The sequence below is a fragment of the Littorina saxatilis genome, linkage group LG17, assembly GCF_037325665.1.
Source record: "Littorina saxatilis isolate snail1 linkage group LG17, US_GU_Lsax_2.0, whole genome shotgun sequence".
NCBI classification, from domain to species: domain Eukaryota; kingdom Metazoa; phylum Mollusca; class Gastropoda; order Littorinimorpha; family Littorinidae; genus Littorina; species Littorina saxatilis.
This window is the reverse complement of record NC_090261.1, coordinates 67754272-67769785: the sequence shown is the minus strand read 5'-3', so window position 1 is coordinate 67769785 and position 15514 is coordinate 67754272. Positions and strand designations below refer to the sequence as shown.

The window sequence follows — 15514 nt, the reverse complement described above, 5'->3', positions numbered from 1 at the left end:
TACCGAGTGAAAGTGTGCAAGTAGCCTTACCCTCAGTTCCCAGCATCTTCTCCAGATCGTTCCCCGGACGTCGACAACGACAGCGATGATGACGAAGTCCACGACTACAATGAGTTTTCCTCCAATGATGAAATGAGCGACAGCGAGCCCATGATGATTGACGAGCACAGACCACGGAAAGCTGGACGCATCAAGTCACGACCTGCCACCGTAACGTCAAGGGTAAGACATTTTAGTTTTAGGTGTTAGTGAGGATGAAACATGCTTGTTCATTTCAATGCTTGTTCTCTCAGGTGCCAGAAGGCCGGTTCCGAATAACTTTCACTTACTCTTTTACACATGTCAGATACGCATTTACAGGGCTTACTTCCCTTGGTTTTTTACGGGATCTTTAGGTTTTTGTGTCGAAGTACAATGGTAACTGTTAGAGTTAACACCCTTGGTACCAGTGAGAAATGTCATTTCAGTGTGTCTTTCAGAAGGGTCATTAATTTTAGGTTTTGGATGTTTGTATTTATTTTAAGTACAGGGGAACTTGTCATGGGAGGACACCCTTGGGGCTTGCCGGAAATGTGTGTGTGTGCGTGGGTGTGTGCATGCGTGCGTGCGTCTGTGTGTTTTATTTTCATATTTATTTGATCTGGGAGTCTGTTTGGGTTTTATTTTCAGATAATGAATACTGTTTCATCAAAATGGGTTGTTGTTTGTTTTTCAGCAAAGGAACTTGAAGCAGAGGTTTAGAGCCTTGATCCGCAAGTTCAAACTGTCCGAAGATGTGAGTTTTTCTCGCTACATATTTTTGTATCTGTTGTTGTGGTTGCTGTTTATTTCCAATTGCTAAAACAGCACTTATTGTGTCCAGATCTCAAGTTTGTATGTTTGTTTGTCCGTACCTGATTTGGTTGAAAACAGTGAGATTTATTTGAAGGAAATACAGCTAGCTGAACAAATAGTGCATGAAATTTGAAGATCTTAGAGCAAGGTATTTGCCAACCGATATTAGATGAGAAACTTACAGTGTTTGCTACATGTAATTGTATGAAAACAATACCTCATAAAGTTAAAGAAAGTTCAATGCTTGTGGAATTTGCTGAATACACAAACTATAAAGTGAACAAACTATCTGTGATACAATGTTAACGTACACACCTGTGCCAGAGCTGTGATAGCTGTGGTATCTTTTTGTTAGCTAGCTGGACACATGTTTGCATGAGCGTTTATTCATGACAACCATATATCTGATGCCATTGTTGCTTCCTACTTAATTTAATGCAATTTCTCTTTTGGGATAATAAAGTGTTGTATTGTATTGTATAGTATTATAATTGTATTCTTTAGGTGCTGGAGCTGGACTCTGAAGCGGACCACGATCCTGACAACAATCCACCTGACATTGACGAGATGCTGGACGAACTTGACGACCTGAGCGACAGCGGGCCGGAGATCGACACCATCAGTGTCATGTCAACACCCAAACCACGACTCAGGTACTGCCAGCTTTCCTTTCATGTTTACCGCTAGGCAGTTGATTTTATATACATCTGCCATCAAGTGTGCTTTTAGAAACATCTCCTTTTTCTCCACACTCTTGTGTGGACCACGTGTCAAAATGTAGTTCATGAACCTCAAAGCAATCACATTCTATGATTGGGGGGAGGGTTCGAATCGATCTTCTTCTTCTTCTGGATCTGATTCTGGACACCCACTGTATGTTTTGTGAGGGGTTTACGTCACAGGAGCCGACTTCAGCCATACGTGGTTCATGCAGGAAAGGGAAATTTCTTTCTTTTTATCAGAAACAGATTTCTGGTGTTTACACACATTGAGGTCAGTCTAGCATGGAGGTCAGAGTTGCCCCCCCCTCACACTCAGGTGTTCTTTGGTTCATCTGCCATTGGCCAGTAAAAGTAGAACTTTGAGCTATGTTAGAGAGAGATGTGAGAAAGACTTAAAGACATTTGACTAACTTCTGACATCAGAACAGTGGCAATCTGTCTATAAGCAGTGTTAGTGTTTTGCAAGTGAGTTTCAGTTTTCGGTTTGCAGCACCAGAGAGCAGGGGTGTGACGCCAATTCACTCACTTCGATAAAATTAATTGCAATACTTCATGTTGTGTTTTTGAGAAATTGTGCAGTGTGTATCTAAATAAAGGTACAGTGGATTCCCCAGATTCTTACATTTGCTAGAAAGTCCCCCCAAACTGTCCCATTACTTGTATTCCTTTAGGCAAAAAAAAAAAAATTGTCTGTTTCTGGTCACCCGACCGACCCTAAATTTCGGCGCCGACCCTAAACTTTTTTTTTCCAAACTCAAAAATTTTTTATTTTTTTTTGGTGGTAAAGGACAGGGTGAGAAAATGAACAACAAAAACGTGTGAAAACGAAAGTCCGCTGACGATTTGTAAATGTGTTGAGTGTCTTGTCTCTATGTATAGTGAATCCAGTCTCTTTGCGCGATTTTTGGCTCACGTAAGTGTAGCCTATGCGATGATAAACTTTGTCTGTCTGTGCGTGCGTGCGTGCGTGCGTGCGTGTGTGTGATAGAAACTTTAACATTTCCGAGTCTATGATTACGTCAGTCTCGGTCAAAAGTGTTTGACGTGTGTGATAGAAACTATTTGAAGACGTCACATTATGACGTAAGAGGGTTAGACGTCACGCAAAGGAATTACTGAAAGTCTCGGTCATTGTTATTGTGAGCGGGCCGAGACTACTTGGCAGATCCAGGGTCTCGCTTTCTTGCACAGTTTCACCTATGGCGCTTATTGTGTGTGTGTGTGTGTGTGTGTGTGTGTGTGTGTGTGTGTGTGTGTGTGTGTGTGTGTGTGTGTGTGTGTGTGTGTGTGTGTGTGTGTGTGTGTGTGTGTGTGTGTGACGGAGTGATTGAGTTTGTGTTACTGTTTGTCGATTTCTTACGTGAGCCTTGATGGCTTCGCCTCTTGTTAAAGTTAGTTTTATTGGTCTACATTTGGGGTAAAAAAAATAATTAAAAAAAATTTAAAAAAAATCCCTACCCACCAACCCTATTTTTTTTAGCCATGTTACCAGAAACAGACAATTATTTTTTTGGCCTTAAGTAAGACAGTTGTGATTCTGTGTGTGTGCAGGCCTTTCTTTACTGGCAGGAGTACCACACCCGAAGTTGAAATCCCATCCAAACATGTGAGTGACACTGTTGTTATCTGTGCAATCCGTGAAAGAAAAGAGAAACTGTTGTAATATTCCCAATGTATACTAACATTGTTGTTTGCATGTTGTTGGATTTCTCCAGTCGGCTGGACTCCATCAGTTTCTTTATCAGAGTATGACTTCATCAAAACACACAATCTGAAAGTAAACGATAATGGTGACTGTGCGTGAGAGGAGTTGAATACTGTCTTCCACACAGTTTTTATCAACTGTTATTTTTAAAACTGCATCAATACAAGAAATTGTGAAGAAGAAAAGGAGAAAAGAGCACTGTATGTGATTAAAACTAAGTGTTGGTACCTGTAGGGTTGTTTGGAATAAAGACAATTTTTACATAGATTCTTTTCTTTCTTTTGTATCACTCAGACAAGAGAGGGGGAAATAACCAGATTTTATTCTGGAACCTGTTGCACTGTGTTCCCAGGCATCGGTCTTCGGTCAGTTACGCATCCTTTTTATATCTGACGCATTGCTCTCACCCCGGGTCGGTCAAAAGTCAAATTTTTTTGACATGTAGGTCTTCTGACATATTGTCCTATGAGCCTGGGAACAACACAAGCACTCTGAAAAAGTATGGAAAAGGATTGTCTGAATATGTTGGCAGCTTCATACATTTTTGTCCCAAAGCTTGCGATATCAATTATGTACATATAAACGGGCTTTTTGTGATTCTCTTTGCATGAAAAGCTCTCATCCTCAGGCACTGTACATATATATCCCCTATCCATCATTATTGTGTTATCCCCTATCCATCATTATTGTGTTATCTCCCCTTTTCTGTTGTTTTAGGATCCCTCCACCCCTACCTCCAGAATGTCCTATGACTCAGAAAATGTGGTCAAGCGGAGCGAATCTGATTGGCAGACGGTGAGTGCAACCAACCGTAGCTGGTGTTCTGGTCGTCTTGAGTGTCCTGAACAACATGAATGTGAACTTGTATTGCTGTTAAACCTGAGCTTTTTGGTTGGTTACGCGTGTATGTGTGTGAGTTATCTCATTCTAAAGCATGACTGCCAGTGCTCATGATCTCAGTGATGATTAACACAACATGAATTGGAGGGCGGGGGGGGGGGGGGGGGGGTGTGTTTGGTTAGCATTGCCATTGGTTACTGCAGAGTGAACCCAGAGGAAACCTTCGTTTCAGCTGTTCTGAAGAATTCTCAAACCGGTGTACACACTTAAGTGGGTCAAGTTTAGTATGTGTGTAATGTACCAGCAGGGATGACGTTTGGAAAACGTGGAGAATAACCACAAAACACCCCAAAAAACGTTGCTTTTATTTTGGCAGAATAGCTCAAACTCATTCCATGGTGGGGTCAAAAAAATGTAAAGGACTGTCTAAAAGTTAAGAAAATTGTCAACAGTCCATTTTGGCAAATTTTGCAAAAGAAATAAATGCTAGCACTGGCAGGTTATGCGACTCTGCCGCTGTTCTTAACTGCTGAAGGTGACTTTAAACCGCCGCTGTAGTCAGCGCTACTTGCTTATATATAACTTCTCGTGTCATTTCATTTGCTATGGTCCCTGACAGGCCTTCATCACTAAATCATGGTCACTGATTGTGCTTCAGATCAATTTAACTGAACAACTTGTAATAACTTAATTGTTGCTCTTTGTTACGTTTGTGAGCTGCTAACTAAAGCTTTTCTTGAAAACAAATTTTGACTGAGGGAGAAAATTGTTATTGGTTGATGTAATATCTAAGTATAAAATGGTATAAAAGAACAAGGGAACACTTGAAATACATTAACAAGATTCCAGGAACCGTTTTTACATTGTTTCTTTACTGGATAATTGGGTCTGAGGATGACCATAAACAATATCAGAGTGAGTCACCAGACCAAATTTAAAAGTTGAGAGGTACCAGTCAAACTCACAAATTTGTGTTTATTGCCTTATTTTTCCTACCTGTGACTGAATTTGCAGAGTAAACATCCAGTGTTCCCTGTTCTGTGTTCCCTGTTCCCTGTTCTTACCACACGTCTTTCATCGTTGTTTCTTTGTTAGTTATTTATTATGGATCTTTGTATGAGCGTTATTGTTGCTGCAGTCCCTGTTAATTTCCACTGTTATTGTAACACTGGTTAACTTTGACAGATTTGTCTTGTGTTATCATCAGAGAGAATTGCTGTGACTGTTATCCTTACTAGTGTGTGTTGGATAATGTTGATGTACTGTGATCTTCCATATCTGCATGCTCAAATACATATAGTTACTGATAGCATGCTTGCATGATTTTGAGTGATATTTCTTGTTCCGAGAGTCTGTCGCAGCAGACTTGTTCTAAAATCCTGTTCAAGGTGTGTTTGGGCAATTGATATTTCATTGTGCCTGTCTTTTAAGCTGAAAGCTGGCATCTATAGAAATAAAAACATGTACGTTTTATTTCTTGGAAAAGGCATGTGCAGATTCAGTGGCAATCAAATTTTCTGGAAAAACAACACATGTAAGAATGCAGTACGGTGCAGCAAATGCACAAATGTACACTTTGTTCATGGGAGTTTGTTGGTGTGGAAGTGCACAGTTTGCAGAAACGTCCCCACAGATCATCACAGTATTGTCCCATAAACCCTATATGGATATTTAGTGTCTAGTGCCAGGATCTGCACAAACGTCCCCAAAAGCTTGACTATAATTCCAATAAACCCTAAATGGATTGTGGGTAGCCCAGTAAGAAAAGCACTGGACTTGTGATCCACGGGTCACAGGTTTGAATCTAGGCCGGGACGGACACAGGTCAACTTGATGTGCAGACTCTGAGACGTATCAGTGTCTCACCTCTGTGTCACCTTATTGGCACATAAAAGACTTCGGTCATTCTGCCATAAGTGCAGGTGGCGGATCACACCTAAACATCTAACACACCTGGGTAGCGCGACTCATGTTGCTGCTAGCTTTCTACTGGGAGGAAGCGACCTGAATTTTCCAGCAATAAGATAACAAATCAAATGAAAGGAAAAGGTGTTTTGTGTCAAATGACACAGTTTACGCGCACATCGGGAAAAAGCAGCAGAGTAATGTCCCATAACTGGTGTATGGGTGTGAGCAGTATTTGATGACGACGGAAGGAGACCCAGATTTCGTCGGCTCGGCAGCGGCATCTACCGGCGCTGCATCGTCTTCCTCCACCACCAGCTCCCCCGCCACCGCTCGGCCAAAGTCCCCCAGCCAGCTCAAACCCAAACGCTTCGGGGAGCGGAGCACGTCTTACCGGGAGAAGAGGAGCAAGAAGCAGTATCGGGAGCTGAGGCGACACCGTAGCTTCTGCGGAGCCGACGACCTCCTGGTTTGTGTCTGGCTGGCTGCCCCTTTTCCTTCGTTTTTTAAACTCTTGCTCACTTCACTTCAAACTTCTTACAAGTATATACCCGCCTACACCGCTCTTCTATGCCAGTCTGGGTCTAGCGGGTTGTTGTCAAAGCAGATTGGTCTCAAAGCACTCGGAGTTAAGTTGGCTGACGTTTCGAGATGCGTATTCAAATCCTCTAGATGCAGCAGTGCCTGGTAAAAAATGCAAAATAGTGAAGCTCGCATCATCTTCAGTGTGCAAACGATTCAGAAAAGCTTGAAATGTTTATCGTGTTTCAGGAATATAGTTGTTTCTTTTTGGTGCTTGCAAAACAAAGATATCCTATCAGAGGCCCACACAATAATATGGCCTGTATTGGGCACATAGCTGCATCATGTATGGAGGACTAAAGCATAATATGATATTATCATCTTATTGATAACACTCAGAAAACTGACGTCGGCTACTCATTTTTGTAAAATGAACTGAAGAACTTTTGAAAGCTCGGGTTTACTTTGATGACGAGACGCTATGGCAACACTCCTTTGGTGGCATTTTGCATAGCGCTGGAATTGGAACTCATGGTTAACCCACTAGACAACTTGCCTGGCTTCCTACACTATCTACTGTAGCAACTGAGTAGCTGGCTTGCCTTATAACCAACTCACTAAAGCTCTTGCTTCAGACGTGTTAACTGGCATGTCGCGGATTGTGTTTGAATGTAGCGTCTTGCCTTCATGCTTGTAATAAAGGATTAACAAAACTTATTCATGTTTGCTTCTAACAGATGTTATGCATCACCTCAGTAGAGCTGTTTACGCTTGCTTGGATGTAGAGAGTAGATTTGCACAAGTTGTACTGTGCCGTAGAATGCAGGCCTTGCATTTTGGTGTGAGACTGAATTTTGAACAGCTGTGCTGATTGTTATTTGAATGTGTGTTTAGAATTAGAGATTGTAAATGTAACTGAATTTTGTGCTGTGCCTGACCTGTGTGTGTGTTTATTGCACATGCTGTACATAATACTGTATGTTGTTCTTCAGATGTGTAGACTTGTTTTGATGTGTGGGATGTTGGCTTTGTAATGACTGACATTTTTGGTTGCCAAACTAGCAGCTTGGGTTTGCATTCTGTGGTTTGATTTTTACCTTGAGTCATCCGGTATGCTGTAAGAATGGACATTTTCAAGCAGCAACTATTTGAAAGTCTGGTCAGATTCAGCTTCTGATTTTTACCTTGAGTCATCCGGTATGCTGTAAGAATGGACATTTTCAAGCAGCAACAATTTGAAAGTCTGGTTAGATTCAGCTTCTGATTTTTACCTTGAGTCATCCGGTATGCTGTAAGAATGGGCATTTTCAAGCAGCAACAATTTGAAAGTCTGGTTAGATTCAGCTTCTGATTTTTACCTTGAGTCATCCGGTATGCTGTAAGAATGGACATTTTCAAGCAGCAACTATTTGAAAGTCTGGTCAGATTCAGCTTCTGATTTTTACCTTGAGTCATCCGGTATGCTGTAAGAATGGACATTTTCAAGCAGCAACTATTTGAACGTCTGGTTAGATTCAGCTTCTGATTTGTAATGAAACCCAGGGCTAATGTATACATGACCCATCTGCGGAAATCAACTTTTTTTCCCCTATTTTTCTATTTTTTATTATTGCTTTTTGTTTCAGTTCTTGTGCAAAGAAAGTCTACAATAGCAGAACAGCTACATACCACAATGTTCCAAAGCAGATATTTCGATCAGTCAAAACGTGCTTTTTTTACTGTTGCTCTTTCTGTCTCATTTTCTTTCCATCTTTCCTTCTACCTTTCTTCGCCCTTTCCTCCAATCCATTACGCACTCACACATACAGCCCTCCCAGGCTGCTCTGTCATTTTTTCTTGGAGGGTGAGAGGAAGGGATGGATGCAATGTAGGGTACAGATAGAGCAGTGAGAGGAAGGGATGGATGCAATGTAGGGTACAGATAGAGCAGTGAGAGGAAGGGATGGATGCAATGTAGGGTACAGATAGAGCAGTGAGAGGAAGGGATGGATGCAATGTAGGGTACAGATAGAGCAGTGAGAGGAAGGGATGGATGCAATGTAGGGTACAGATAGAGCAGTGAGAGGAAGGGATGGATGCAATGTAGGGTACAGATAGAGCAGTGAGAGGAAGGGATGGATGCAATGTAGGGTACAGATAGAGCAGTGAGAGGAAGGGATGGATGCAATGTAGGGTACAGATAGAGCAGTGAGAGGAAGGGATGGATGCAATGTAGGGTACAGATAGAGCAGTGAGAGGAAGGGATGGATGCAATGTAGGGTACAGATAGAGCAGTGAGAGGAAGGGATGGATGCAATGTAGGGTACAGATAGAGCAGTGAGAGGAAGGGATGGATGCAATGTAGGGTACAGATAGAGCAGTGAGAGGAAGGGATGGATGCAATGTAGGGTACAGATAGAGCAGTGAGAGGAAGGGATGGATGCAATGTAGGGTACAGATAGAGCAGTGAGAGGAAGGGATGGATGCAATGTAGGGTACAGATAGAGCAGTGAGAGGAAGGGATGGATGCAATGTAGGGTACAGATAGAGCAGTGAGAGGAAGGGATGGATGCAATGTAGGGTACAGATAGAGCAGTGAGAGGAAGGGATGGATGCAATGTAGGGTACAGATAGAGCCGTGATTAAGTGGTTTCCCTTGTACTCTCTGTATTTTGTTATCCAGTCTATTGAAATTTAGACTAACCTACACCCCCCCCCCCCCCCTCAAAGCATAACTTGGATTGAAATATGGTGTGTTGTGGACTGTCCTACATTCAACACTGATTTTCTGTGGTTGCAATGTTTGTGTGCAATGACTTCTCACCTTGTAGACTTAGAAACAAACACACTTTCCCAGGCTGGGAAATTATCTGCCATGTTGTTTTGTTTGATTTTATAAAAAACATATTCTACATTTTCTGTTTGAATCCATATTTAGATTCCCCTAAACTGGTATAGCCTCTTTTTGACTCTTGACATGTCAGTGTCTGTAATATTGTTTGATAAGATGTTTCACACATAGTTGCTGCAAGCTTGGACGAATTTTGTGTTGCTAATTATTCATTTTTCCACTCTTATTTGTACTGTAAGTTTGTCAAAGGTTTATTGCTTGATGCTGTTTGATCTTTGCGGCATCCCAGTAATTCATTGTTCATGTGAAAATGCTTGTACATGAATACATGCATATGAATGAGTGCACACATGCATGCACGCACATACACACACACACACACATGTACAGACAGACACACACACACACACAAACACAAACACACACAGACACACACACACACACACAGATAAAGTATTTTTGTCACAGAGCTTTCGTGAAACTACCAAAGATGTCTTCAGATAAAAAGCATTCATAAATCAGTGTTCGCTCTTTGCATTTATATATATATATACAGTAGTACCTGCCATATCCGGTCACCCATTAGTCATTGCAAAGGTGACCGCAAATATCAGGTGGCCGTTCATTACAGGCCCCCTCCTCCTCCAAAAAAACCCAAAAAACACGATCAAGTTTTCATGAAGAAAAGAAAGCGATCATCCACGAGCCGCCGATTCATTGTCTCTGTTAGTTTTGCTTTCGTTTATACATCTTAATTATTTGCGTGTTTAACTCGATCGTCTTGGCTAAGCTATTGTTTCGTATGTTTCTATGTGTGTTGTTTGGATTATTATATATGTATTTGAGTGTCAGATAAACAAGTGTTTCAAACTCACATCAGCTGTGATCGATCCGGAAGTGACTGCCGTAAATGTACATGTATGCGCATGTCTGTATTTACAGTTTGCGCATGCGTAAGTATTCATGTCGTCTGCTCGTGCTGTGCCGTCTGTGCACACAACACACACACACACACACACACCACAGGCGCTCGCCCGCGAAAGTGACAAGTGGCCGTTAAGTGGCCGCTCCTGTCGAGTAAGAGGGGCACCTTAGGGCAAAAATCAGTGACCGTTGACCGCGTCAGACAGGTTAACGGCCATTAAGAGTCAATTATAGAAGGAAAACTCATTAGTCATGGGAAAGCTGGCCGCTCCGGGTAGGTTCACGCCCACGAAAGGGCCGGAAATGGAAGGGACTACTGTATATTCATTTCAACACTCATATTTACGCTGTTCGTTTTTGTACTAAATGCTCTTTTACTGACAGACAATTGCAAATAAAGATAGAGATGCTGGCATTGTAATCCAAGAACAGGCATCCGTCACAAAAGAATAAGAGTTGACAGTATGAGGCACCATTTGTAGCCAATATTTAATCAGTTTTTGTATAAGCATAATAGCATTTACCTTTACCTATTTCATATATTTGGAACTTGGAAGGGAAGTTTGGATTATAATGCAGCATGGTGTCACAGTCAGTAACACAGTACAGTGGAACCTGCCCTTACGACCACCTCTTGATAATATCCACCTACCAACAACCACCACCTCTTGATAATAACCACCTACCAACAACGACCACCTCTTGATAATAACCACCTACCAACAACCACCACCTCTTGATAATAACCACCTACCAACAACGACCACCTCTTGATAATAACCACCTACCAACAACAACCACCTCTTGATAATAACCACCTACCAACAACGACCACCTCTTGATAATAACCACCTACCAACAACGACCACCTCTTGATAATAACCACCTACCAACAACGACCACCTCTTGATAATAACCACCTACCAACAACGACCACCTCTTGATAATAACCACCTACCAACAACGACCACCTCTTGATAATAACCACCTACCAACAACGACCACCTCTTGATAATAACCACCTACCAACAACGACCACCTCTTGATAATAACCACCTACCAACAACGACTACCTCTTGATAATAACCACCTACCAACAACGACCACCTCTTGATAATATCCACCTACCAACAACCACCACCCCTTGATAATAACCACCTACCAAAAACGACCACCCCTTGATAATAACCACCTACCAACAACCACCACCTCTTGATAATAACCACCTACCAACAACGACCACCTCTTGACAATAACCACCTACCAACAACGACCACCTCTTGATAATAACCACCTACCAACAACGACCACCTCTTGATAATAACCACCTACCAACAACGACCACCTCTTGATAATAACCACCTACCAACAACGACCACCTCTTGATAATAACCACCTACCAACAACGACCACCTCTTGATAATAACCACCTACCAACAACGACCACCTCTTGATAATAACCACCTACCAACAACGACCACCTCTTGATAATATCCACCTACGAACAACGACCACCTCTTGATAATATCCACCTACCAACAACGACCACCTCTTGATAATAACCACCTACCAACAACGACCACCTCTTGATAATAACCACCTACCAACAACGACCACCTCTTGATAATAACCACCTACCAACAACGACCACCTCTTGATAATAACCACCTACCAACAACGACCACCTCTTGATAATAACCACCTACCAACAACCACCACCTCTTGATAATGTCTACCTGCCCACAACCACCACCTCTTGATAATGTCTACCTGCCCACAACAACCACCACCTCTTGATAATAACCACCTACCAACAACGACCACCTCTTGACAATAACCACCTACCAACAACGACCACCTCTTGATGATAACCACCTACCAACAACGACCACCACTTGATAATAACCACCTACCAACAACGACCACCTCTTGATAATAACCACCTACCAACAACGACCACCTCTTGATAATAACCACCTTCCAACAACAACCACCTCTTGATAATAACCACCTACCAACAACGACCACCTCTTGATAATAACCACCTACCAACAACGACCACCTCTTGATAATAACCACCTACCAACAACGACCACCTCTTGATCATAACCACCTACCAACAACGACCACCTCTTGATCATAACCACCTACCAACAACGACCACCTCTTGATAATAACCACCTACCAACAACGACCACCTCTTGATAATAACCACCTACCAACAACGACCACCTCTTGATAATAACCACCTACCAACAACGACCACCTCTTGATAATAACCACCTACCAACAACGACCACCTCTTGATAATAACCACCTACCAACAACGACCACCTCTTGATAATAACCACCTACCAACAACGACCACCTCTTGATAATAACCACCTACCAACAACGACCACCTCTTGATAATAACCACCTACCAACAACGACCACCTCTTGATAATAACCACCTACCAACAACCACCACCTCTTGATAATAACCACCTACCAACAACGACCACCTCTTGATAATAACCACGTACCAACAACGACCACCTCTTGATAATAACCACCTACCAACAACCACCACCTTGATAATAACCACCTACCAACAACCACCACCTCTTGATAATAACCACCTACCAACAACGACCACCTCTTGATAATAACCACCTACCAACAACCACCACCTCTTGATAATAACCACCTACCAACAACCACCACCTCTTGATAATGTCTACCTGCCCACAACAACCACCTCTTGATAATAACCACCTACCAACAACCACCACCTCTTGATCATAACCACCTACCAACAACCACCACCTCTTGATAATAACCACCTACCAACAACGACCACCTCTTGATAATAACCACGTACCAACAACGACCACCTCTTGATAATAACCACCTACCAACAACCACCACCACCTGATCATAACCACCTACCAACAACGACCACCTCTTGATAATAACCACCTACCAACAACAACCACCACCTTGATAATAACCACCTACCAACAACCACCACCTCTTGATAATAACCACCTACCAACAACGACCACCTCTTGATAATAACCACCTACCAACAACCACCACCTCTTGATAATAACCACCTACCAACAACCACCACCTCTTGATAATAACCACCTACCAACAACCACCACCTCTTGATAATAACCACCTACCAACAACGACCACCTCTTGATAATAACCACCTACCAACAACAACCACCACCTTGATAATAACCACCTACCAACAACCACCACCTTGATAATAACCACCTACCAACAACAACCACCACCTTGATAATAACCACCTACCAACAACCACCACCTTGATAATAACCACCTACCAACAACCACCACCTCTTGATAATAACCACCTACCAACAACCACCACCTCTTGATAATAACCACCTACCAACAACGACCACCTCTAGATAATAACCACCTACCAACAACGACCACCTCTTGATAATAACCACCTACCAACAACGACCACTTGATAATAACCACCTACCAACAACGACCACCTCTTGATAATAACCACCTACCAACAACGACCACCTCTTGATAATAACCACCTACCAACAACGACCACCTCTAGATAATAACCACCTACCAACAACGACCACCTCTTGATAATAACCACCTACCAACAACCACCACCTCTTGATAATATCCACCTACCAACAACCACCACCTCTTGATAATAACCACCTACCAACAACCACCACCTCTTGATAATAACCACCTACCAACAACAACCACCTCTTGATAATAACCACCTACCAACAACCACCACCTCTTGATAATAACCACCTACCAACAACGACCACCCCAAAACATCCCCAATGTGTTGTTCTTTACAGCCCTGTATATTTCAGGGGTGTAGAGCTTTCACTCCGTCTGTTTGTCTGTCTGTTTGTCCGGACTTACTTTTATAGACAACTTTACATAGAAACCATCTATCTTTAACAACCTTCTTCTTCTGCGTTCGTGGGCTGAAACTCCCACGTACACTCGTGTTTTTGCACGAGTGGATTTTTATGTGTATGACCGTTTTTACCCCGCCATTTAGGCAGCCATACGCCGCTTTCGGAGGAAGCATGCTGGCTATGTTCGTGTTTCTATAACCCACCGAACTCTGACATGGATTACAGGATCTTTTCCGTGCGCACTTGGTCTTGTGCTTGCGTGTACACACGAAGGGTGGACACACTTGCAGGTCTGCACATAAGTTGACCTGGGAGATCGGAAAAATCTCCACCTGAACCCACCAGGCGCGGCCGGGATTCGAACCCACGACCTTCCGCTTTGGAGGCCGGCGTCTTACCACCAAGCCATCGCGCCCGTCGTCTCTTTAACAAACACTTTTGGTCAGTCCTTGGGGTGGTTGTTATTGACAGGTTCCACTGGATGTCATACATGTATATGCTGCTGAAAAAGAATGAATTGTGTGTGTGTGACCATGCACGGATGGCTGTTACGTATGCAGTCAGTTGTATTATGCGTGTTTGTGTGTGCAGCCAGGCAAAGCGCTGTTAGAACAGCTGAACAAAGTCCTGGACGTCGCGGATGACCGCTTGCCGGACAGCTTCTTCCTGGTCAACACGGCCGACTGGGCCGGACAGGTAAAGGTTGCCCACCTCAGGGCCTAGTATTGTATGCAAAACGGCGTAAATACACAAACTTTTTATTCTTTTTTTTTTTTTTTTTTTTTTTTTTAGTCTTGTAAAGAAGGAATTGATTGGGAATTCCCAATTTTCAAGGATTTTTTTTTTTATAATTATACGCCCAACTCACTTTTTCCAATGCTAGGCCCTGCCACCTGTATCCTGCCTTAGTGTTGTTCTTGTTGTGTGGTTCCGGCAGCCCAGCTGTCAGTCTGTGCTACAGGAGAACCCCCTTTTCAGACATAAAAAAATGTGAGAGAATTATCTTTGAAAAAGTCTTTTTAATTACACTTTTATGAGCAGAAACATCGGGGGGAAAAACCAAGATCTTACGTTGAGATTACACAACTCTCTTTGACTCACTTTGGGAATCTCAAGACAGTTTCTTTGTTTTAGTGGGGCACTGGGATTAAGGCTTGCTAAAACCATGCACTAATCAAAGAAAGTGGTGACTTTTTGTTTGGACCCTTCAAACTTAGCTTTTTGTATGCTTAAAACACGGTTTACTATTTGTTTGAAAATTTCTTTGTTGGAACATAACTAAGGGGGCATCAAGTGAAAACTAGTGTAC

General features: G+C 42.5%; 1 protein-coding gene across 1 annotated transcript in view; it reads left to right on the top strand.

Moving 5' to 3' along the window:
• Nucleotides 1-15514, top strand: part of LOC138952299 (phosphofurin acidic cluster sorting protein 1-like) — a 45152-nt gene that overhangs the window by 15835 nt on the left and 13803 nt on the right. Inside the window, exons 6-12 of the mRNA XM_070323934.1 lie at nt 56-222; nt 716-775; nt 1339-1487; nt 3108-3162; nt 3979-4056; nt 6239-6475; nt 14797-14901. Of these exons, the coding sequence (XP_070180035.1) occupies nt 56-222; nt 716-775; nt 1339-1487; nt 3108-3162; nt 3979-4056; nt 6239-6475; nt 14797-14901 (851 nt within the window). The remainder of the gene's footprint in view (nt 1-55; nt 223-715; nt 776-1338; nt 1488-3107; nt 3163-3978; nt 4057-6238; nt 6476-14796; nt 14902-15514) is intronic.